Source organism: Gallus gallus, chromosome 2, assembly GCF_016699485.2.
Source record: "Gallus gallus isolate bGalGal1 chromosome 2, bGalGal1.mat.broiler.GRCg7b, whole genome shotgun sequence".
Lineage (NCBI taxonomy): Eukaryota > Metazoa > Chordata > Aves > Galliformes > Phasianidae > Gallus > Gallus gallus.
In genome coordinates, this window is record NC_052533.1 from 16442462 (window position 1) to 16466641 (window position 24180).

At 41.0% G+C, this 24180-nt stretch overlaps 1 protein-coding gene across 2 annotated transcripts in view; it reads right to left on the minus strand.

Moving 5' to 3' along the window:
* GPR158 (G protein-coupled receptor 158) overlaps positions 1-24180 on the minus strand; it is a 184468-nt gene that overhangs the window by 42840 nt on the left and 117448 nt on the right. For both annotated transcript variants that reach the window (XM_040673575.2, NM_001257299.2), the window contains exon 6: positions 10084-10193. In XM_040673575.2, coding sequence (XP_040529509.1) covers positions 10084-10193 — 110 coding nt within the window. The remainder of the gene's footprint in view (positions 1-10083; positions 10194-24180) is intronic.

A 24180-nucleotide genomic window follows, 5' to 3' on the forward strand; every position in this document is an offset into this window, starting at 1 on the left:
GTCTTTCCTACAGAAAATTAAAAAGCAGCCTGTAGAACTAATTCACATGTATCACGAGTGTGCAAGCTCACCTGGAACAAGGAAGCTGCAGCACAGCAGCCCAAAGTTTCGCCACCTGATGGGATTCTGTACTTAGCTGCATTTCAGCTTCATCTTTGAAGCCCTCCTGATACCATGGGATGTGCAAAACCTGACATTTCTCCCATTATCCACTGTGGTGCTGTTGCATGCACCATCATGAGATCTGAAAGGTCTCCTGATACTTGTGGGTCACTGCAGAGGGCCTTACCACCCATTGCTTTTCTTCTAAACAGTACAGCAATATAGTTTTAATATTACAAAGATGGATACTTTCTTCACCTTCTCTTGGAGCTTTCCTAGCCAAACTTAGTCTACTGAGATAAAGCAGAATGTGCGCTACACTGAGGTGATTAAAAAAAGCAGACCAGGGAACCATACAGCCGTATTTACAGTATATAAATTAAATACTAATAGGAATATGTACAAATATTTTTAATATCACAGTGCTCTAATAAAATTATATATTTTAGAATTATAGAATGCCCTGAGTTGGAAAGTACCCACTAGCATCACTGAGTCCAAACCCCGGCTCCAGCTAGGACTGCCCAAAATCCAAACCCAAAGTCTGATAGCGGTGTGCAGACACTCCTTAAACTCCAGCACCCAGGGCTGCCCTGGGCAGGCTGTTCCGTGCCCACTGACCCCTGGTGCAGAACCGTTCCCTGACCCCCAGCTGCCCCTCCCCTGACACAGCTCCATGCCGTTCCCTCGGGCCCTGTCGCTGTCACACAGAGCAGAGCTCAGCGCTGCCCCTCGGCTCCCTGTGAGGAGCTGCAGCCGCCATGAGGCCTCCCCTCAGCTCCTCTGCTCTGGGCTCAGCACACTCAGGCACCTCAGCTGCTCCTCACACATTCTGTCCTCCTGACCCTTCATCTCATTTGGATGCTCTCTAATAGTTTTATGTCCTTATATTGCTGGGCCAAACTGCACCTAGTGCTGGAGCTGATGCTGCAAAGAGCAGAGCAGACAGACGCCTCCCTCTCCTGGTGGCAGTGCTGGGCCTGGTGCACCCCAGGGCACAGTGGGCCCCTTGGGCTGCCAGGGCACATTGCTGGCTCACATTCAACTTAATGTAAGTCAGAGCCCCCAAGATCCCTTTTGTGGGGCTGCTCTCCAGACTCCTATGCCCCATTCTGAACATGGACAGGGTAGCCCCGTTCCATGTACAGAATCTGGCACTTGTTCTTAACCTTCATACAATTGGTGCTTGCCCACTAATTTGTACAGATCTCTGTGCAAGTCCTCTCTACTCCTAAGGGATTCTACAGCTCCTCCCGATTTAGCATTATACATGAACTAACTTAATTTACCTTCAAATCCCTTATCAAAGTCATTGATGAAAACATTAAAGAGAACTGGTACTAAAATGGAGCCCTGCAGAACCTCACTAGTGACTAGCTGTCAGCTGGATGTAGTCCCATTTACTAAAACCCTTTGAGACCAAGTCATCAGCCAGTTAGTCACACAACACATTCTGGTTTTGTCCTGCTGTACGCTGGACATTTTGTCCTGAAGGAGACTGTGAGAAACAGTAACAAAATCTTTGCTGAAATCCCAAAAGATTCAACATCAACTGGCTTCCCTCGTTGAATTTCCCTTGGGTATCTTTGTCATAAAAGGAGATCAAGTTAATTAAACAAAACTTTCCCCTTGCAAACTCATTTTGGCTGTGACCAATGACTGCATTGCCTTTCAGTTGTTTTTCACAGCATCATAGAATGGCTTATGTTGGAAGGGACCCTAAAGATCATCCACTTCCAACCTTCTGCCATGAGCAGGGCTACCAACCACTAGATCATGCTGCCCAGGATCCCAATACCAATTTTCAATGTCTCCCAGAATAATTTTCTCCGTACTTTTGCTTGGCATTGAAATTAGACTGACAGGCCTGCAATCTCTGACGTCTCTCTTGGGACAACATTTGCCAGCTTCTACTTGAATGGGACCTCTCTGGATTCCCAAGACTGTTGAAAAATAATTGAGAGTGATGACATCAGCCAGCTCTTTGAGTACCCTAGGATGAATCCCTTTGGGTGTCATGGACTTATATACATCCATCTGGAGCTGCAATTGCACAAAATTTTAGGTTGGCTGGGAGTTTATTGTTACCACAGTCACAGTTGTCAAACCGAATGCTCTGGTGGTCCCAGAGCCTGTAATCACTGCTGAAAACAGAGGCAAAGAAGGCATTAAACATCTCTGCTTTTTTGGCATTCCTACTGGTGAAGTGACCAGCATCATCAAGTAGTGGACTCCTGTGTCACCTCTCAGTTTCCCAGGTATGGGAATGATTTTGCCCTGTGGAATGAAAGTCCAGCCCAGACCTCAGGGCTGGGGAGAAGCTAGGCACACAACTGCCCAGGGCAGGCTGCAGGCACAGTGCTAAGCAAAGAGGCTGAGGGGACATGAAGAGCAACAGAGGTGCCCCCTCCTCATGCTGCAGGGAAGCACTGAGGGATCACAGAATTGTAGAATCACCAAGGTTGGAAAAGACCTCCAAGATCATCCAGTCCAAGTGTCCACCTATCACCAATATTGCTCCACTAAAAGTACAACATTTCTTCAATGCCTCTAGGGATAGTGACTCAATCACTCCCTAGACAGCTCATTCAAGCACCTGACCACTCTTTCAGTGAAAAAAATTTTCCTTGTATCCAACCTGAACCTCCCATGGCACAACTTGAGGCCATCTCCATCTCTAGTCCTATAACTAAATGGGATGGGAAAGGCCTGAGCAGCTCCTGGTACCCGGTGGTTGCTATGGATGGCAGTGGTTGGTACAGGACAGTGCTGCCTCTTGTTGAATTTTTTGCTTGAAGATAATGTTTGTTAGTCCCATTCCTGTGCTGAGCTTCATCAAGATTAATTCTGCACCGAGCATCCTCGTAACAGTTATGCTACATTTTATTAGTTTATATATATGATAGTAGATATTGTATTCAGAAATGTGAAACAGAACCATTATGCTGTCTAGTTAAGGCTAGTTAACGCTTGAGAATGGCAAAGATATAAAAAGACCTAAATAGGATTTTAATAATGCAGATTTTATTGGGAAAGAAAAAGCCACAATAAAATGGAGTATGACCATTATTTAATCTAGAAGCGCTACCAAAATGAGAATTTCATTTTGAATGTGCATCATACAAGAATACTACATGGAATTACCTAACTCTTAAGCCCTGTTTTTATCTATACCATAAAAAAGAAATAAAATATTAAAATTTTAAATAGAAAAAGTTTGCAGGAGGCAAGAGAAATGAATTATACTCGGAAACTGAATGAATTAGATTAAGACACACTAACAAGAAAACAGATTTTTCCCTGACCAGCCTAATTAGTGAAACTTAGCTCTTTATGAACTGCATGCGTATAGATTTTTTGCAGCATGTCCAGTTCCCTTTCATTCGCTCTGCCTCCTGCCTTTAAAGGCCCCTCTTCTCTCCTACTTTCGCTAACAGCCAGGCAAGAGGCAGAACATGTGAGCTGCCAGCCAGCATGAGGCACACCAGCCACAGGTATCTGCTGATCCTGTGCCTTTCACCTTTCTGCCCTGTGGGATTGTTCATAACTCTGTTTTCTGCTCCAACATTTTTCACAAAGCTTTGTAGGACTTTGTGCATATAATATCTGTTTCTCTGATCTCTTTGGCTGAATTTGGCCAATGGGTTTCAAAATGAACAGACAGATAAAGCAAATCCCTTTTCCCTTGGCACTTGATGCAGCAGTGGGTGAGACGCTGCTTTAGAAGTCATCTGCATCATATACACCGACAAACCCATTCAAGCAACACCACTTTTTTTTTCTTTTTTTTTCCACAGACATCTTCCACAGGTCTAGAACTGTCTCTTCTCATAAAAAAGAAATATCAGTGACATGAGCTACAAATAACGCAAGTGGCATAAGAGTCCACATACACAGAATCAGAATCATAGAATGGTTTGGGCTGGAAGGGGCTTTTAAGATCATCTAGCTCCAGTTCCGCTGCTATATGCAGGGACACTTCCCACTAGACCAGGTTGCTCAAAGCTCCATCCATCCTGGTGCTGAGCACCTGCAAGGAGGGGGCATCCCCAGACCCTCTGGGCAACCTGTTTCAGTGTCTCACCACCCTCACAGTAAAGAATTTCTTCCTAATGTCTAGTCTAAATCTACCTTCTTCCAGTTTAAAACCATTTCCCCTTGTCCTGTTGCTACATGCCCTTAAAAAAAGTCCCTCTTCAGCTTTCCCATGGGCCCTCTTTAGGTACTAGAAAGCTGCTATAAGGTTCCCCAGGACCCACCTCTTCCCCAGGCTGAAGAGCCCCAGCTCTCTCAGCCTGTCCCTGTGAGGGAAGTGCTCCAGTCCTCTGATCACCTTCATAGCCCTCCTCTGGACCCGCTCCAATGGTTTGATGTCCTTGTGGTGGGGGCCCCAGAACTGGAAGCAGTAATCCAGGTGGGGTCTCATGAGAGCAAAGTAGGGGGGCAGAATGACCTCCCAAGGTCTGCTGGTCACACTTCTCTTTGTGCAACTTCAAGCCGTTCTCTGCCCAGCCTGTATTTATGCTTGGGATTGCCCCAACTGAGGTGCAGGACCTTGCACTTGGCCTTGTTCAACTTCATGAGGGTGGCATGGGCTCACCTGTCAGGCCTGTCCAGGTCCCTGTGGGTGGCATCCCATCTCTCTAGAGTGTCAACTGCACCACTCAGCCTGGTGTCACATGCACACTTGCAGAGGGTGCACTCAATTCCTCTGTCCCTGTCTCCTACAAAGACATTAAACAGCACTGGTCCATGAGGAATGCTACCAGTCTCCACTTGTACACTGAGCCATTGACCACAACTCTCTGAGTGTGACCATCCAGCCAATTCCTTACCCATTTTTCTCCAATTTGCTGACCAGGATGTCATGTGTGCCAGTCTCAAGTGCTTTGCACAAGTCCAGGTAGATGATGTCAGTTGGTCTTCCTTTACACACATTTTCCATGCTCTGCTTTATTTCTTTTTTAAATACAGGTGGGCAAATATGTATGACAACAAACTGCTGTATGTAGGAAGAACACTGGAAGAAGACAAAGATGTTTGGTCTCACAGATTTACCTTTTTTTAACTCAACCAAATGCATGATAAATACAAAAATTACCTGATGCCTCTTCTTTTTCCCCATGTCTCCATTTTAGCTAAAATCAGGAGGAAGGGAATGAAGCTAACAATGAGGTAACACTAATGCAGGAAGGCTCTTTTTTTAATCCTGATAGATTCAGCAGTGCTGCTAGCTGTGGCATTCAAAGCAGCATCATAACTTGTGATAACTTGTGCATAAACACAAATTAAAGAGGCAGAAGAGGGAGCTTTGTCTGCAAAAGAGCTGAAGCAGCATAGAGCTCCAGCAGCCCACAGCAAAAGGTTTATGGCTAGAAGTCCTGCCAAGCACTGGCAAATTTTGGAAGCTTCTTGAGTTAATTTCCCTCTTGGAAGAGAAACTGGCAGTACAAAACAAGTATCTTCTCAGTGCACAATGGCTATTTTCAAGTCCCACTGCCCTTTTTCCTGAAGCGGGAATGATAACAAGAACTGCTCATGCAACTCTGTTCATCCAAGGCTTCAGACCAAGTGTCTTTCCTCTCTCCAGGAAAATGTCTCCATCTGCCTCCCTCCAGGGATCTGCACAACTTGTGTGCCAGACTCAGTGCTCAGCATCTCTCTGCAAGAGTGACTGATGGCAGCTTCCTGTCTGACCACACAACCCTTCACTTCTGCTGCTGACAACAATGAGTGAGACCAGGCAAATGGTGCATCAAGCCTACCAGGAGGATGCACAGAAGGTATAGAAACATGGTATCACTGAGCTTTGTTTGCCTTATTAGCAGTTAAAGTTCATAAACAGACTGAGATTACACCTTTACTATGTAACTGCACAAAATTAACAAGAGTTTTTGCCTGTTTTAATCCAAACTCAATTCCTATAAAAAAACCATCTCAGCCAAGGGAGGAGTACTTCAAAGTTTGTGAGTCTTGGGGTAAAATCTAACCCAGGCTGCAGCCTGACTATTTCTGGGAGGATGAAACAGGGGATCACTCATTTGCTGACAGTTCCACAAATCACTCAGAAAGAGAGGCAAATGAATTCTCCTTCCAGGGACTGAGGGGGTTTTATAGCAAGTTTCAGAGCAAAGCACCATGGAACATATCCTGTAACATAACTCTCATGGTGTTCACAGGAAGTCTGTCCCAGGATGATTGGTCTTCAAAGAGGAGTTCACAGTGAAGTGTGGCTTGGCTTTCTCGGGTGATGCTGTAATTTATTTCATGGGAATATAATAAAGGAGGATAGCTGTTTAACATATTTGGATTTACAAAATGCACAGTGGTGCATCAATATACCAAAGACCAAGCTTCTCAGTTGCTCACATACACTTTTCCAGTGAAGAGAAATACAAGAGGTCAGAACGGTTATAGAAAGCCCCTACAGCACAACTAGCTCTACAAATAAGTTAAACCACTCCTCTTCTTCCCTTGCAAACAAGCCTATACATTCTAGCTGCCACAGTACCTTCTGTACCTTTCTGCACTATATTCCTAACAACCACTCCTAGATGGGATCATCTATATATTCCTTCCCTCACCTCACTGCAAGAGGATGCTACAACATGTCATCTTCTCACAGTCAATGCACATCTCCTCCCAAGTGCTTCAGAAGAAGTAAACTGACAGCTTTTTTGGCTTCTCTGCTAGCATGAGACTCTCCTTCTGTAAGACACTGAACCATGACACCTGACATGCAGCGCTGCCCACCACTCACACTCCTCTCTCCATCCGTTAGTGCCTTCAAAGGTCTGTAGGAGGGGTCATCACTCACTCAGATGGGTTGAAAGTTTCACTGTGCCAGATGGCAAGACACAGCAATGTCATCTTAGCACAGCATTTAAATCAATTACAGAATTGTCTCACAGAGTCAACATCTTCTTATACATACGGAAGGGAGGCTGCCCTGAACTGGAGATCCCATTCCTAGCCTTGGAACTGATAGCCTGAAGGAAGGACAGTCTGTAACCAATCATTCCCCTAAAACGTCCATAAGCTGTCATATGTGTGTACATACAAACATTACATACATGCATGCATGTCTGCATGTATTTACCTAGTCTTCTTCCATTCTTATGCTTTTATCCAGAATTAAGGGTTCTGCATTAACACTGAAACCAAAATAGTTAAAGCTCATAAAATATTAAAAATAAAGAGATAATCTGTTTATAAAATGCAGGGCTTGAGAAGGGACAAAGAGAGTCTTCAGTCAGAGAAATATACTAAAAGATGCAAAATTAGCAGCTCTTTTAAACCCAAGAGGTTAAACTTGAAACATCATTATTTCTTGAGAGAATTAGTTTGCGGAATTCATTGTTGAGGAAAGTACTGAGACTTCTGTACATTGCTCTACAGTTAGATTTCTTAAATTAAGCTCATTTCCTTACCCCCACCCTCCCACCTCCGTAAACATCAGCTCATTATTTTTAAAATGTACAGTGAATAAGAAAGAGGCAACGTGAGATGAGGCACTGCAAAAATTGACTGTGATGGTTGTTTAAAGAATAAATCAGTACATGACTCCCCTCTTCTTTTACTCTTCCTTAAGCATCTGCTCTTGGTTATTTTTCTGATTTTTCCTTGATGTCTGATCCTAATAGAACCTCAAAGCTCTCCTTAGGAAGTAGGGAGCAAAGGGAAAAGAAAGCCATAAAGAGAGCAAGAGTTTCAAGTGCCTCCCACCTGGCTTTCAATAACCTTCATGCTCGATTGCTATTCAAAGCACCTCATTTGTTGAGAAATACAGCTTTAGACTTTCTAGTTATTACTAATAACTGCTTTTACACAACATTGATATTTCCATTAAACTCAGAAAAATCATCAATTCATTGCTAGCATCCAATTCTTCCCCCAGGCAAGACACAGGCTACAGACACAGGAGGGAATCAAGGCTCGTCATGAGTATCTGTGGTGTCTGTAATTAGCCATTTTCCAGCCCAGCAATGACTGGATGAAACTAGATCTGCCAAAAATTTCTACTAAATTTCTACTAGTATCATATTACTCTTAATTAGCATAATTCTTGCAAGGCACACTCCCTGACTGAAACATTTAGTACTAAAAAAAAACCACCACACAATATCATGAATGTAGGAAAAGAGTGGTCGTGAAACCTCAGTGGAAAACAAAGATGTATTCATAGAGAAAGTAATTCTAGATTCATACCTGAAATATTTATTTCATTTATATGCTTTTCATGTAGAAATATAGAATCAATCCAGGAGAAATGGTCATCCAGTGCTAAAAGCAGGGTTAACACTGAATTCAAACCAGGTTACTCAGCACTTCATCAAGCTGGGCCCTAAAACCTCCGAGTATCAAGATTTGCAACCTCACTGGCACCACCTCCACTGCTTAATTATCTTGATGGTGAAAAAAGCTTTCCTGACATAAAGTTGACCATGATGACAATTCATACTGTATAAAGATGAAAGCTATCATTTCCATTTATAATTGTCTTTTCTTATCCCAATGTACGTAATTTCAAAGGGAATGGCTCCATCTTCTCAGTAAGCAACTTGTAGGTCCTAAATAGCTGCTGTTAGGTCCCTGCAAAGTTTTCTCCTCTCCTTCAGCTTCTCCTTGCATGGCAAGTGCTCCAAGTCTAGGTCTCTATTCTCACTTCACACAAGCTGAAGACCAACTCCCCTGTCAGGACACTGCTTCTTCACACCATACACACAGCCGGTTAGGGTAGCAGAACTGTGATGATGATGGGAGTCCTTCATAGTCTTAGGCAGTTTCCTGTGTATCTGAACTACAGATGAGTCAACCAAACAAAATCACCAGTTCTGTCATATCTTGACTATAGTGTTCTAATTGTTAATCTTTTTGCATAAGAAGTTGTTCATCACATAAATTTCAATGAGAAGATGAGGCCAGACATAGATATAGCCAGAGTTTAACAGCCAAAGCATATACTAGTAGCCAGACACAAACGTAAGAGGAAGCTCTGCTTCAATGGGAAACTGGGTTTTTCCACCTAAAATGTGACAAACCAACTGTGCAACGTGAACTAGAAATTTTCAGTTCTCATTCATTTTACGAGTATAATATTGAACCTTCCTTATCTAACATGCCAACTCAGTAATGAAACTAAGACAAAAAGAGAAGCAAGCTTACTTCATCCAAGGTGTTTAAGTATCAACATAGGCATACTGCATTTCTCTTCTATAAAAATATTTACAAAAATATTTACAGAATGTTTCAGTAGTTTTTTTCCACTGAAGTTGAAAGAGAGAAAAGCATTAGGATTTTGTCCAGCAAAAGCTTCACTTTCTAAAGGGACTGCAAAAATGGAATTTGAAGTTAAGTCTCTGAATCTTAATTTCTGAATTGCATTTGAATGCATTGCCAACCCAGTGGAACCTCCCCCAGTGTATCCCAGAATTTCCCACACATTTTTGCTGGCAGGCATTTGATGCTCATGAGCATGCAGCCTGTCTGCTGTGATTGCCTGAAGAGAGCAGCCCTTGACTTATAAGCCATAAGACATCAGAGTGTATACATACACCATAATGTATTCTATTTCACCCAGCATCACTCACTTAGGAACATCAGATATCTCTTTGAACACTATATATGGAAAGCTTAGACATTTTACTTCATCCTACGTTCAAGTGGAATTTATTCACCTTTGAAAAGTGATTCTTGCACAATTTTACAGCTGATGCATACATTCTTCATCAAATCCTGCAGCTCCAGCTCAACACTTCTGAGAAACAGCCTCACTGTGCAACCATCACTGTCTGCATTCATAGTTCTCTACTGAGACCAGCAGCATATAATTTCAGCAGAAATAACGTGGAGAAATACACAGTGGCTTTAAAAATCAGAAACGGCGCTTATTTATGATATTATTTGCAGCTCTTCCATCTAAGTACCCATACAGATTGCACATACTCCCACAGAGATGGAAATTAATAATATGTGAAATACCTGTGCAGCTTGAGCGTCACAGTTCCATAAACAGTAGCAAAGCCCAGAAGACGAACCCATCTTAGGAGAACACAGCGAAATACACTTGGCTCAAAATACAAAATGACAACCTATAGAACAGAAAGACAGAGAGAGCTTCAGTACTGCTTTAATTAAAAAAAAAAAAAAAGAAGAAGAAGAAAAGCTTCAATAAAATGCAGAATAGTTGCAAAACAGGACAGCAGACATATTTCAGTTTGTACTGCTGTATATTTAGATTTTCTAGTAAAGTGACGAGATGATCACACCAACCAGCTGGCACAGTTCTAGGCACCAGCTCCTTTTGAAGAGAGCTGGCAAAAACCCTGTGACAGACTGTGAAGTGACAACACTTTTAAATGCAGTTCCACTGACTTTTCTTAACCGAGTGAAAACAAGTAACCAGAGATGGTGAGAGAACAGACAAGGACATTTTCCTTGAGCTATTCCAATAATAGGCAGCTGGCCTAATTCTGGTTTGATGGACTCTATTCACTAGGTTGCACTTTGAAGTTTCTCCTTCTAATAAACCTGGTAAAAAGTGAGCTGCTCATTTTTCTTTCTCAACCACTTTGTCAAAAATGATTGCTACTCTCTGTCCCAAACTCCAATATCTCAATATCATATTTGACTTTTTCACATTCTTCTCCATATGTTTCCATTATGCTACATCAAATCTCTCTATACATCACCACTTTCTGAAAAAAATATCATTTTTGCTCACTTATGGATTTCTCCAATTGCAACAACAGAAAGATCCAACTGACTCAATTATTTCTATTTCACATTCTTCTGGATGCTCCTGCTCTTCCCTCAGTGCTCCACTCGCCCATTCCTTCTTCCAAACTCATTGCTGTTTCTTCTTAAGTATTTCACTAATTTCTGGATCGCTTTTTTTGCTTGTTTTCTTATTTTTGTTCATTTGTTTTGTTTCTGTTTTTTGTTTTCCTTCTCACTGCCTGCCAGGCTGCTGTCTACCTGCTTCCGAGGCTCCTCCTGGACAACCCATTCCTATTCTTCTTTCAGTGCTGCTCTGGACATCTTCCAGATAAAAGATCTTTCAGCTGTGCCTGGAACTTATGTCTGTGCACACATGACACTGTCTGTTCTCTATTCTCCCCTCAACTCATTTGAATGCTACTAAAGCTTTCAATGTAGTAATTCAGGAGATGGCTAAAAAGATCTGTCACACTTTGAGGCTGAGTTCTCAGCCTCACTGCTGAAGATCTCATGTAACACAACTGTAGTGTCTGGATGTGACCCAAAAGCTCTAGAGCTGTTTCTGAACTGGAAGAAGACACTGGAGAGATGGCCTTCCTCCTTATCTACCTAGTACCATACATGAGGATGTCAGTAACGTAACACTAGTTCTTCAGGCATCATGCACGTAAGAGTATTTTAACAAGTAAAATGCCACACAAATCTAACAGAGGGCTGCTCAAATGGTGGGCTGAGGCACAGTCTGCTGGTTCCAGCAGCATTTCTGCTGGTTCCAGCAGATGTTGTCCCTTGTGGGATGATCCCATGTTCCTTTCCATTCTCCTGGCCTCATCAGGAGCCAGCTGGCCCAGGTTGTGCAGAGCCTTCCCCACCTGCAGACCTTGTTTGGTCCAGCAAAGCTAGAACCAATGTATCCCACCCATCCAACTAGAGCCTGGTAAAACAACTCTATGCACCAGAGTACAAATTAATTGAGTAATCTTGATTTAGGGAAAGAAAGCACTGAAACTTCTTAGGCCGTCTGCCACAGCTTCATTTAGAGTCGGTACATTCTAGCGTTAGAGGTAGTATTGTGCCTACTGGCAGCCACATGATATTATTTTCCAAAGTAAATGCTTTTCTGTGTGGGAATTCAAGCCCAGGATACTGGCCAAAAGCCCAGCACTATGTCCTTTGTGTGACATAGAGAGGCGTAGGAAGGGGGCAAAAATGGCAGACATGGGTTGAGATAGAGCTTAGAAGAAGCTGCTGTACTTTGCAGCAGTGTTGGTTTGTTTGCCTGCTTGTTTCTTTTTACAGCAGAATCAAGTTATTTCTTTAAAAAAGATGGCTTGTTGAATCAAACCAGTGTGCAGGATTTCATCTGTACTTTTCACTGCTGCTGAACATGTTTCAAGGCAGATACTTTCTGGGAATCTGACAAATACACTATGCAGCAAAACGCTCACTTCTCCTTTGTAGATCAGATGGAAAAATAAAATGCATCTGGACATCCATGAATATGGCATGTGTAAACAGAGCATCCAGCAAGAAGTTGCTCAGAAACACCTGAATTTTAGTAATGACTTTTAATATAAACAGAGCAAAGTCTGTAGCATTAACCTCCCCTCTGAGTTTTTCCCAGGGGATAGAGACCATACCAGTTCATCTTTGATTCTTCAAAACTAGAAAAACAATGTCCAAAAATACAGGCAAAATACTCATTTCAAAGTTGATCTGAAAGCAGAAATTTTCAGGTGGTTGAAATGGGAAGGTCTGAACACTTTCCAGGCATGCAATTTTCTGAACAAGGGCAACAGCTCTCTCTGCCATGAAATCTGACACAGCAATTTTATCTGCAGTTGCCTGTTGAAATATTAACTGCTTGTGTCCAGAAAACCTCATCGATTTGCAGTGAACCATTTGTCTGAGCAGCTGAGGCTTTTGGCTAGCTATCAACCAAGAAAGCACTGCTTCAAATGTGGCCCAGTGGCAGCTGGCATGTGGTAGCTGACTATGAAGGCCGCAGAGGTAAACTGTTGGTAAAAAATGTTCACATTTCTTCATTTCAGTGTAGACACCTCTGTGCTACTCCTCTGCCCAGTGGTCAGGTACATTATGGAAGCTGTCAATGACTTGGTCCAAGCCTGACAAAAGACCTGAGTCTTCTGAAAATTTCTTCCTGTTTATATGGAGGACAATAGTTGCAATGCTCTTCCAAGCTGTCAACATCCATTTCTGCCTACTCTTATGTATGTTACATGTGGTTTGTCATGGACCAAGGCTTTGAACAGCAAGAATTACTGCACTTACTGTTTTTGCTTGCTTAGGCTTTCCATAAGGCTATTCTAAGAATATGTCATTCCCATTTCCAACAGGGGTCACTGGGATGTTCAACTGACTACTGTTAGCATTAAGTCTCTTACAGTCACAGTAAATTGTAGGGGCAAAATTTGTAAATTGAATAATTAATCTGAGTCAAGGGGCTAAAATGGAAGCTCAGTGCACCAAAAACCATGCTTACATTTTTTATTTTAGTGGAATCACGTTCTTTTAAATGTGTCTCGTGAAATGTATAGCTGATGTTCTCTATCCTTCGGTCCTTCTAGCTAAAGCAAACAAATAAATGCAACACAGAAAATACTTGGTTTTATTTCATAACAGCCTCTCCTACCTTCTGATAACCAAAACTCCCATTCTGTAGTGTTCTCTCCAGAGACAAGCCTTCCCTATACTGACAACAACATTTAACAACAGCCTGATGAGCTCCAAGCTAGGAGCGTAGGATGAGCATAGGATTCACCCACATATGCATGCTGCTATCAACAGCAGAGAAAATCCCTCTGCAGTTCTAACAGACTACTCTGCCCACTGAAAATCTGACAGCAAATCATTTTCCCTTTTTGCCTTTATAATGTATTAGACTATGACAGCAGCATAAATCCCACGAAAAAAAAATGTGCAGTGATTTTGCCGATAGATGCCACAAAACCTATTTATGACACATAAGGAAATGTGATATCCTCTGTTTCACCAGCCCCTGAAATCTGTTTCAATACTGGATACCAGTCACTGTTCATTAAGGAACAAAGGTTAAGGGAAAAATATTTGGAAACCAGAAGAGCAGTCAGACAATGCTTGATCATGTACCCGTTACTGCAGCTGTATGTGAGGCTTCATAAAGCCATGTGGCCCATGTGGCATTTGGGCAAATGCATTTATATGTTTGCTTTAAACCTCCACATGTTTTGAGCTATTATTACCCTTGCCAGAACATTGTCCCAGTAGCCATGCCACTTGTGGAGTTAAGAGACGAAAAGATTTTGTAAGGTCACCAGCTAATAATCAAGTACACTCAGACCTGGAGAGTTATGGACATGGAAGAGAGCCTTAGCTTGCTGACACAGCACTCAGGCAGCCCAGCATTTCAGCTGGCACGAAGAACAGACAAATACAGCATCAAAAAAAATGGCTAAAATTCTTACAGGTGCCCCACCCACTATAGTACGTCTCTGTTATCAGGACAGGCAGGTCAGTAACAGTGCAAAGAGAATCTATATGGAACAGTTTAATGTTCAAAAGCGTAAAGGACGTGGTCCTTACAAAAAAAAAAAAAAAGAGCAAATGCTTGAGTTTTATAGCTTTGATGTTATTCTCTTAAAAGACATACAGTATCTTTGCTTAGCTCATTATGAGAAGATTAACTTTGCCTTCATCTAAGGCACCAGATCCAGGAGAAAATATTTTAACAGTTCCCCAGGGTGCATTGACTGGGATTTAGTTTGCCTAAATCAGGCATATAACTTCTGCCTAAATTGTAGATGACAAGTAAATCAACCTGACTAATGCACAAGTTCCATAGATAACCCATGGATAAAAGCTGATACGTTTGAGAAGTTCAGGACTTCAGGTCATAATCTTGGCTGAAAGGCTTCAAATACACATCTCCACAGACTAGAACAGTACTTAAGCATTTATTTTAGAAAAGCTGCTTCACTATATGTCAATTAGTAAACTACATTAGGAGGACTGGAGCTATTTAAGAGAAGTTGCTTTTTATTCCAGTTCTTAAGGCATGAAAGTATCATGGATAGATCAGAAAGTCATTTTTCTTTGCAGTCATCAAATCTCTATCATTCATGTTGAGAAAGAATATGCAATAGTACAGTATTTCAAAAGACTGGAAGTCACAGAACAGGTATATTTAAAAATACGAGAAAGTGGCAGCACTGCAAAGCCTAAATCTAGATATTAAACATTTTGAGTAGGCCCTTAGCTCAAAAACCCCAGAAAGGCTGGTTAATCCTTCAGCTCGTCTTTTCTCCACCATATCAGATACATGGAAATGAGTTATCCATGTTAGATACACAGAAGTGAGATACAAAGCTTTGAACATGAGCAACAGCATCATCCAGTTATGGATCCAAGGTGAAAGTCACCTACTTTAGAAAAATGATAGAAAAGTATTATTTTTTTTCTCATTTTCAAATAACCAAATCACTCTTACAATTGTGAGCAGCTAAGCCAAAAATCTTTACAGGAAAACTATGTACTTTTTTTAAAATTTAACTTCAGAATTTGCAGTACTCTGCACAGTTCAATACAGGATGTGACACAGACATTTAAGATAATGCCCTCTGGGCTAATTCAATTAACAAGCATCTAGGAGAAACTGCGTAGAGATCTGTCTGATCTGTTCCACTGCCCAGCACCATCTGCCCTAGGCTGACTGCAGTAGCCTATTTCAGGTTGTCCCTAGGCAGTTCTGCCCCCAAATGAGCCAGCAGATGCTCCATCCAGGCGCTCTTTCCAGTTCCCTCACCTCCTTCCACCCCCTCTCCCAGCCTTGAACACACAGCTTCTCCTCTTAGGATCCTGCCACGCCTTTGAGATGGGCACTCTGTGTTCTTCTGCCGTATCTGAATGGGTTTTTTCTAACATAAAATTACCTCCACGTAACCTACTATATCAAGTTACCTGTTAATGCTTCAGTTCTAATAGTGCGAAGGGCTTTACTGCAAGTGACACTGTTTGCAATGTTTGATAAGCTTTCCATCCAAACTCAGAACAGTCTGGCACTATGCTTTCTAGAAAAGGGACCAAACCACTTGTATGTGGGCACACTGCCATTGCTAACAGATGGGCATGAATGAAGGCATTCATGAGCCTGTGCACACTATGGGCATCACATACCACTGTTCAAACCATGATTCACCGCTCGGCATCTGCTTAAGTACTGGGGAATGCACAACTCGCTATCCAATCCTGTACTACCAACAAATACTTCTGGTGCAATTACACAAGACATTTTAGCAGTATGATAACAGCTGTACATATTCTTAGACCCTTTATGGAAGTACACTTCCAACTCTATTCCATTTTTTAAACCACATGCACTTCTCAAGCCATAATATTTTACTCTGAAAGGCCTATAGACACACGGTATGATAAAATCCTGTTATCCTTGCAAATCTCACAATTTTAAAGCAGAATTGTTCTGGTTCATTAGCTCAGTGTCTCTATTAAGCACACGGTTGCTGCAAGAAAACAAAATAACCACTCAGGTTTTATTCTGAATTGGAACAGAATCAATTCCTCAGTACAAAGTGTTGCAGACTCTCTGCTTCTGGCATAATACACTTCAGAGAATGTTTTGCTTTTCATAAAAAAACGTTCTTCCTAGCTGCCTACAGAAAGTCCAGCTTGAAACTGCCTACTGAAATCCTCTTTTCCCTGCTGCTATACTTTCAAATGTAGGTATATTTTTTCCCATTTTCTGTCTCAAAACATATACTAAATCTCTGGCTGCATTTCAGCAGAGACATGTCTTGCCTGTAAAGTCTTTTGGAAATCCGTGATGCGGTATAAATGCATAGCCACCAGCACAAGTGTAAAATGCAACAACAGACTTCTAGAACTTGAGTCATCAAAATGCTATGCCATCACTAAGTTTTATTATACTTCGGATTCATCCTCATTAGGCAGGAACAGAAGATCTCTAAAGCTTTTTATGGAACATACTTTTTACAGTGGAGCTCATTTAGCTTCCTGAGAGATTTATCTGGTGATTACATAAACTAAACCTTCAAGCTAATTCTGGTTTGACACAAGATTGCATACTTAGAACGCCTTCTTACAGAGATACCTTCAAGTATTTTCCCTCTTTTCTCCCCTGTTGGTAAGCCAAATCTCAGCTAACAGTGGACAGGACACCTCTGAATAGCTTATTTTGAGAAAAATTACTGGTCTTGTGAACACCAAGATGCTGTTATATCTTTTCTCCAATTGGAAGAGAAAAAGTGATATATCACAGATGCAACCAGTTCTGAAGATACCTATTTATAAGTAACCTGAACACATCACCACCAAATGCATTTATCTGCCATAAATTCTAGTCTTCATTGCTTTTATTTGTGTTCTCACTTCATTGCTTTTATTTGTGTTTGCCTAATGAGCAGTATTTTATGTTCAAGTTATAAAAAGTTAATGTCTTGGAAGAGACATCTTTGTACTGTGTAAACAGATTTCTTTTCCAAAAATGAAGTACTATGCATGACAAGGCCCACAGAGTAGAGAAGGGCATTCTAACAGTTTATTTTCCTAACAAACACTTCCTTAGCTTATGAGAGACATAAAGCGATATGGTGGCTGAATCAGTTAAAAATGTTAAGAGCTGCAAGATTCTCCAAGGGTGAATACATGGTCAACAGTAGAAAGGCAATACAAGGAAAGATAACATACCCAGTTTGTGTCCTCGCTGGGGAAAGAAAAGCCTAGCAGTGAGGACTACCACAAAGTCTAGGCTCCTGAACTGGGCAGGGTTGTGATCCATTTTGGGAAGTGAGTGGAAACAAAAATCATCCTGAGGAGAGAGACTGTCGTGTAGGAGTTCCCTATATCTATTCTCAAATAGAAAATGATACTTAGCTTTTCAGTGAAATACAACCAACTTCTCAAATATATAGAGATGGCACTGGCCTGGTGAGAACCAAGAACCTGCTCATTCAGCAAGCCTGGTCTCTCAGCCTACGGGGCTGCATACACCAAGCTGCTGGAAGTGACAGATCACGTTTCTTGGGGCAAATATTTGCCCAGAAGAGATGCCTTCCTAGCAAGTGTGAGCAACTGGATTAAGTGCCATCCAGTACAAGACAGAGAAAGTCTGAAACTCAGAAGTTCCCTTGGGACCACGACGGGATGAAATACAATGAATAAAATAACAAATACAGAAATATGACTGGAAAAAATAATTGCTCTAATAGCTCTAGTCACATCTCAGCTTGAGAGAGAAAAGGAAATAAAGTTTGAAATGTATACCACTCTTTCCTTGTTCTCATTCAAATGTATTTCTATTCTAGCACCACTACAAAGCTAAGGAAGGAAATACACAGATTGCTCCAGAAGTAATGCCTCCTATTAATTTCCATGGACACTGCAATAGATATGAAAAGCACAATAAAAATATTTGATGAACAAGTTCTCAGCTGCAAAACTCTGTTTTTCAAAATCACCATTTTTGCCAGTGGCAATGAAGAGCCCACATGCCACACTTATAACAAGCTGTACCAGTGGAAGTGCCCCACTGTCGTTGTCATCACTTCTGAAATGCATCACCCACAACCTCACTGTCCTCACATCCACTACTTGGTCTCCATCAACATTCAGCAAGCACTGATGAATGTCAAGGGGTGCCACTTTTACTGCTTGGAGGAATTCAGCGACACACCTTTGCTTCTTCTGCACTTCCACATCAGATGCCATTCTGTCAGACTGCCCCTTTGCTGCCATCTGTCATACAGCCACAAGAAGTAATGGAATACTGTGGGAAGGTTCCACCTCTCCCGCCATACCACCACCATCTGCCACTAATGTCATGGACCAATGTAATAAAATAGAAGGCATTACGTTCAGAGAAGCCCTTGTGGATACTTCTCAAGGAATACAAACAGAAATGGGCTTTGCTGACTCAATAGGTCTTCTTATCCATCCATACAGATGTGTCACTTTTTAATCTGTATTTGGTATGTATCTGTCCCTCACAATCACTTACACTGGCTTGCCTTAATGTTCAGTAGTACAGTTATCCCAACAGCCACCTGAACAGCTTCAGAAGTCAGACCCTGAAGGCATGAGAGCTGGCTGATCTCAGCAGTTCAGAGGCTGAGCTGCCCAGATGGGGCCTTGGCCTGAGGTCAGAAATTTCCACTGAGATCAACACATAACCAGTGAAGGTTTAAAATTCATTTAAATGAGATTTTTAAAAACAGAAACAACTTTGTCTGAAAATGTAAAGTGCTCCAGAATATACCTAGCTAACAGTGCACTGGGGAAGATGTTTTCATTGTTTCTGTAGGTTATCAGCTGCAGCCCCTCAGAACAGAATTAATGTATTGTACCTTAATGCATTGTAACTGAGCTGATTTTGCAGGTATTTAGGAACTTGCCAGGAAGTTAAAAGCTTCAGATATCACTAAAAGGAAACCATCCAAGTAAGTATCTGGCTTTCTGCCTTCAGAAAGAGATGTATGGGTTAAGAGCTGTGTAGAGAACTTGCAAGTTCTGCACTCCTTTATTCAATGTTTCTTCTTCCTGAGATTCACACACACAGATCTTGGATTGCTTTCCAGACAGATATTGAAATATATGTGAAAATGTGGGTTTCTTGATCAAACAAAGGGTCAGGTTTTGAGCTCAGATTATTAAACATACTTTGTTGGCAGCAACACGAAAAGCAAAAATAAGCATGTGGGACTGTTATAAGAGAAATGGTAAGGAGGTAGGAGCAATGGCTCCAGCCACGTTCACCCTAAGGACAAGAGAAGAAGCACAAGTGAAGTGTAGAAGAGAAGCTGAACTCCTTTGGCATTCAATACCTCTATGTTTATGCTTTTGCATTACATTAAAATATATATATATAATTCAAAGTAAATAGGAGTAATTTCATCAGAATACTTTATCTAGGCAACAGGTTTGTAGACATAGGCACATTTCAAAAACTGTTCACGCTGGTTGAGAATTACAGAAGTTGAAAATCAAAGGAAGTTCTAAAGTCAAAATGATCTTCTAACCAAACCGTTTGCTTCCTCCACCATTTAATTTTTACAATCCAACAATTTCTTTCATCTCTTCATACAGGCAAGTGACAGTGGTCAATGAATGTCCCAGTTTACCTACTACACAGGTGAAAAAAATAGCAAATGTTGGTATTGGCTGCCCTGCTACAATCTTTTCTTAACAAAGGTCTGCTCACCCGGGAAGCAGAAAGAGAATCATCTCAAGGAGCTGAAACATCTCAAATGAAAAAGACATCAGTTCAGCACAGTCATTTCCAAATACCTGACACATTGTAACAGCAGTGTTAAGAGTACACCAGCTTCATTTTATGAATAAAGACATGCACTGTGCAATACAATATTTTAGTAGAAACAAGGAAAATCTACTGAATAATTTTAAGACACTGTGATTTGAAGAAGAGGGAACTTTTAAAAACCATAATGCTATGGGAGTCTGTATTAAAATAAATCTTGCAGGAACTGCAGTGTAACAAACTAAATTATTCAGAGCAATTTGCCAAGTATGCTCAGTGCAAGGCACAGGTCATAAAGCAGACCTGCATAGGCTTCTGCATTTCATTACAATAGGGCTGAAATCTCTACAAATCTACAGTGCAAGAGGGTTTTCTGTGAGCATTTTCAAGCAGTGACTTCTAGCTGGGAAAACAACACGCAGCTACTTAGAGTTCCAGAATACCTCATCTCCTACAAGACTGGTTCTAATTTCACTTTAATCTAACAAGTTGGTGGAGCATTAAGTATCAAGATTTTGAGAAAGAAAAAATTACTGGATGGTTTTTGTTCCCCAGGAATGCCACTTCACCGACTGCATGGCAAGATCACAACCCAACAGAGGAATTTTAGTGACACAAACTTTTAACATCTTGACTTGGAAAAGATAACAGGGAGACAGCAGGTCTTTGAAATACCCTGTTAAACCACAGCAAAGAGTAGGTCTGACTGTTACCCTCTGCAGTAAGGTTTCTGTCAGTATTTATTTTGCCAACGAGTAATTTAGAAAAGATCTCTCCACAGAATACCAGCTGGACGTCTGAATCCAGCCAGTGCTGATTAGTTTGCTGCAGCCATCACTGTTAGAACTATCGACTTTTCAGTTTCAGTTTATGCACCTGCAGCAACAGCAGCAGCGAGGACAAGCCAAAGGCCACGATGTGACAAACCACTGGGGGAAGTGGTGGGAACACTCCTCTTCATGTTCCCACACTGAAGGCAGATGCCCTGCTGGGAAATCTGCTTTAGATGAACTGAAGCAGTTGGCTTCAATAGAGAAGTAATTGGGCAAATTCTGAAAATGAGTGACATACAGCAGCTTAGATGACGTGATCTATGATCTCACTGATCTTAAATCTACATTAAACATATTAAACAAGTTATGTCATAAAAATCCAGTGTAATTAATAAGGTTTAGAAGAAGCCAGCTGCAAACTCAAGAGAAATAGAAAATAAATGTTATTTTTGCTTCATTGACATTCTTGCAATTCACTCTTCAGGCGATCCCTAGGTGCTAGCTAGCATCCACAAAAGGAGCACTGAGGGGAAAAAAAAAGAACAGATTTTAGCCTTTTGTTATTGTTGTTTTCTCTATTCTAGTTTAACATTTATTATTGTTTACTTTAAACTGCTGGTCTCAAAAGAAGCAAAGACCTTTGGAAGAATCCAGCTTAGGAAATAAACGGGCCTGGAGCATACAGTATGTTTTGTGTATTTTAAGGTAACCATCAGGGAATGCAGAAACAAAAATATGATGGCAGTGAAGGTTAACACAGATACAGGACTACTGAGGACCATGTTATGAATGGACAAGCTTCAGTTCCACTACTGAAGGAAAATGCAAAAATGTAAAAATGAAAAGCAATCGTCTTGGACTAGCCATGCTGAATCCAACCTGTCAAGAAGCCCTCTAGAGCACTGTGCCAGCAATATACCTGGACAAACTCAGAGAAGCCTGAGAAGAATTCTTCTTTATTGATCTCATGAGGAATATCTCTTTAATAGAACAAGACAACAAACTCAACTCTGAATGAGCAGTCTTCAAAAACTTCAGTATGTATAGATAGAAACCAACCACCCAGAGCAACAAATCAGAAGAGAAATCTCCCCTAGGAAATGCTGCACAAAAGTAGAAAGCGGTAGAGCTGGATCTCAGAACTTATGTTCAGGAAACTGTGTGGACATGAAAAACTTTAAGGAGTCTTTGGAGGTCAGTGACCAGCTGGTGAGAACTTTGAAGTACGTATATAATGGTGTGGGAACGATGGGAGTCAGATAAAAGGGCAGTTGCAAACTCTGAAATCGTTGGCTTGGGAAAAATAAAGGTGATAAATCTTCCTCCTCCGCAAAACAGTTTCATTATATATATATATATATATATAAGATTTGTACTGCTGCTCATCACCTGAAAAATCAATAACAGTAAAATCCCCGAGGGATAATAGGCACATCTCATCTTCCAAACACAGCATCTGCTAACCTTTGCGTGGATTCTGGTTTTCCATAAAACTGTACTGGCAAATGCACAAGTAAACATATTGATGAATTCTTAATTGTCTGACATGTGCAATTTCTTTTTCAGAAAAAAAAACTATCAACCACAAAAATATTTGAGATGTAAGGCTGCACGCATTTTATGGGCATATCTTTGTTCTTTAGCATCTTTTATAGTTGTCTTTAAAAGTTTCAGTCCTCCTCCTGATATGATATGGTGCCTTTTCAGGTCCTCCAGATTTGAACTCAAAAACTGAGAGCAGAATTAGCACTTGTAGTTGGTTTTGCTGAAATATGCTTCTGTCTAACTTCAGGTTTGCAATTTTGTGTTTAAAATTGCATTTTATTTCAAAGATGCAAAATAACTGTAGATAAACAAATTGTGTGTAAGCAAAAGAAAGTCAGAGGATCCAATTTTCCATTGTTTTAAAAATTTAGCAGGATAAGAAAGAGAAATATATCTGTCTTAAGCGTAACAACAAGCAGGTTTCTCAGGAAAGTCCTTGATAGCTAGGGCTGACAATCTGTAACATAACCAAGTTCCAGCTGTGTTTTTCCAGTGAAATCTCTCCTTGTTTGGTACTCCATGGTTATGTACCAGTCATTCTGAAGTTCTACTCAGTTCTTCATTTATTTTGTGAATGACCTTGTGCACAGATGATTACTAATGTTCGGGCATTTGCATGCACAGCACGTATTGCTCTGAATCATCATCTGCTTGTTGCTGACCTTCTGCTTTTTGGTTCATGCTACGTACTTGCAATACCTGAACATTTGAGAGTCTGTAACTAATCTGCTGTGACAAAATCACCATAAGGAAGAAAAGTGTTATTATAGCTATTTTACAGGTAGGTAATAACAGCACTTGTATTTAAAATAACATTCAGGTATGTGTTACACAACATACTCCTGTCTGATCACCCAAACCAGAAATCCGGCTAATCTGGCTGGAGTTGCCATTGGTTGTCCTTGGCAGAGAAGCTGAAAAGTTCAAAATAGGAAAGAGAAACAGAGGGTCTGGTTATGTCCCAGGTCCCACCTGAAGCCAAGATGGCACTGGATCATAAACTCAGACCTAGGAATCCAGAAATGCTTCACAGTCCTATACCTGATTTGTCACCATCACAAGTAGGTGAGATATGGAAAGGATGTAGATATCTAACCAGCAGTAAATGGTCCAATATGTAGAGGGTTTTTTTTATTTATTTAGTATTTATTACTCCCTCAGTTGCCGTGTAAACCTGGATACACCTAAAGTTTCCTATATTTTGTTGGGATACATGTGCTTAACCCTGCTAATACCTAAAGGAAATTACTTACATGTTCAATGGAGCAGGTATTAGAAAATAGGTCTCCCTTTTCTCTATGTAAGTAGCCTAACCAATGTGTAAAATAACTTCCCTAATACACTGTAAAGTTAGATTAATATTTATATTGTGCCTACTACTGCTTACTGAAGGAATATGAAATGGAGCAATGGCAGCACAAGAGTCTGAAACATTCCTCACACTTCAGCATTTTTAAGCCAAAGTGCTAAAGCTTTCTCCAACGTGGTACAAGTTGGTATTTCCTAAGACAGTGAGGGGAACTGAAACTGAGTGTCACATCAAGAATGCATCTCTGGCTCTAAGCACACATCTCCTGAATGTCAAGAGAACCTAGGCCTCATTTGCCCTCAAGGCACCAAAATTAGGCAGTCCAATTTGGAGTTGCAATGCCTAACAACAGGTCCTGAAAAAATTTCCCCTGATGAGAAATGAAGCTATATTAAGAAAAAAAGTGTTTGCTGATGGCCCATCAACGTGATCCATTCAGCCATCTT